Source organism: Haematobia irritans, chromosome 4 (genome assembly GCF_050003625.1).
Source record: "Haematobia irritans isolate KBUSLIRL chromosome 4, ASM5000362v1, whole genome shotgun sequence".
NCBI lineage: Eukaryota > Metazoa > Arthropoda > Insecta > Diptera > Muscidae > Haematobia > Haematobia irritans.
The window spans coordinates 43726166-43727601 of NC_134400.1; the positions used below are offsets into that span (position 1 = coordinate 43726166).

At 35.9% G+C, this 1436-nt stretch overlaps 1 protein-coding gene across 1 annotated transcript; it reads left to right on the top strand.

Annotated features, from left to right (window-relative positions):
• Positions 1–203: 203 nt before the first annotated feature.
• On the top strand, positions 204–1029 carry LOC142235377 (uncharacterized). The gene is made up of 4 exons (XM_075306632.1): positions 204–371; positions 520–796; positions 852–959; positions 1013–1029. The coding sequence occupies exons 1-4, from the start codon at positions 204–206 to the stop codon at positions 1027–1029; spliced, it is 570 nt and encodes a 189-aa protein (XP_075162747.1).
• The last annotated feature ends 407 nt before the right edge of the window (positions 1030–1436 follow it).

The following is a 1436-nucleotide window of genomic DNA, read 5'->3' on the forward strand; positions in this document are numbered from 1 at the left end:
TTTCAAGTCGATAGCTTGTTTCGTTCGGAAGTTAGCGTGATTTCAACAGACGGACGGACGGACGGACATGCTTAGATCGACTCAGAATTTCACCACGACCCAGAATATATATACTTTATGGGGTCTTAGAGCAATATTTCGATGTGTTACAAACGGAATGACAAAGTTAATATACCCCCATCCTATGATGGAGGGTATAAAAAATGAATTTTAAAGAAAAACTGATTTTGGGATTGGCTGTTTCAATGAAACAACAGCAAGATATAGTGCAGCTGGTTGAGTTAAGTCAAATAATAGCACAAGATGAGGACGACGACGATGTAACATATTTAGAAGCAATTTTATATTCGCCTGAGAGACCATGGATGTTTGTAAGTAAATATTCGCACGTTTTTTTTTTCAGTGTGATCTTACAAGATGTACACATTTTGCAGCCAAAATATGGACAATTTTGGGAAAGAGATTTTCCAGAAGGTGGGGATGCATTTTTCAAGGATAAGTCTTCTACACGGATTGCAGAAACAGGATACGTGCTTCCGTTTGGCAATACCACTGGAAAACCGTATTGCGATTGCTCTGTATGCATTGGGCTCTTCAGGAGAGTATAGAACTATTGGAAGACTTTTTGGTGTTTCCGCTAGTAGTGTATGCAATATCTTGCATGAATTTTGTAAGATTGTTATTAAAGTTCTTGGTGAAGAGTACCTTCCATCGCAATTTATAACAGAGGAAAAAGTAGATGAATGCGTCAGGGGCTTTGAGAACATTGGATTTCCCCAATGTTTAGGTGCAGTAGGTAGGCAAAAATGTTGAATGAGAAAGTCAACTGTCTTTATATTTATGTTATAAAGCTGGATATGGCATCGAAGTGAGCCCACCATCGGGAGATGCTGTGAACTACTTCAATTACAAGGGCTGGTATTCAATAGTACTTTTTGCGTTGCGGACGTTGATTATCGGTAAGTACTTATGTGTTGTGTATTTGTATTTGTATTTGTATTTATTGACATAGTAGTACAAAAAATATAAACTTATAAACTGTACTACATTTACATAGAAATAATTTAACAATGTGTAAAAACAGTAGTATTTAATATTAAACAATTATGCAATCATAACATCTATAAACAAAATCGTCATTATTACAATTATAACATCACATAAAACAAGTATATACGGCCGTAAGTTCGGCCAGGCCGAAGCTTATGTACCCTCCACCATGGATTGCGTAGGAACTTCTACTAAAGGCTGTCATCCACAATCGAATTACTTGGGTTGCGATAACACTTGCCGATGGCAAGGTATCGTAAAACTTTTTAACACTGTCTTCTAAATTGTAAGTTAGCCCATACGGGGTATATATTAAACAAAAAAAGGCCGATTAAATACGTATATAATCTAGTTTGACAAAATTTTCTATAGAAATAAAATTTTGA

What these genes read in the sequence shown, in the direction of transcription:
- LOC142235377 (XM_075306632.1), top strand. Translation starts at nt 204, where the DNA reads ATGAATTTTAAAGAAAAACTGATTTTGGGATTGGCTGTTTCAATGAAA. An exon ending in CTGAGAGACCATGGATGTTT is followed by an intron (nt 372 to 519) that starts GTAAGTAAATAT and finishes CACGGATTGCAG; the next exon opens with AAACAGGATACGTGCTTCCG. An exon ending in CCAATGTTTAGGTGCAGTAG is followed by an intron (nt 797 to 851) that starts GTAGGCAAAAAT and finishes TATGTTATAAAG; the next exon opens with CTGGATATGGCATCGAAGTG.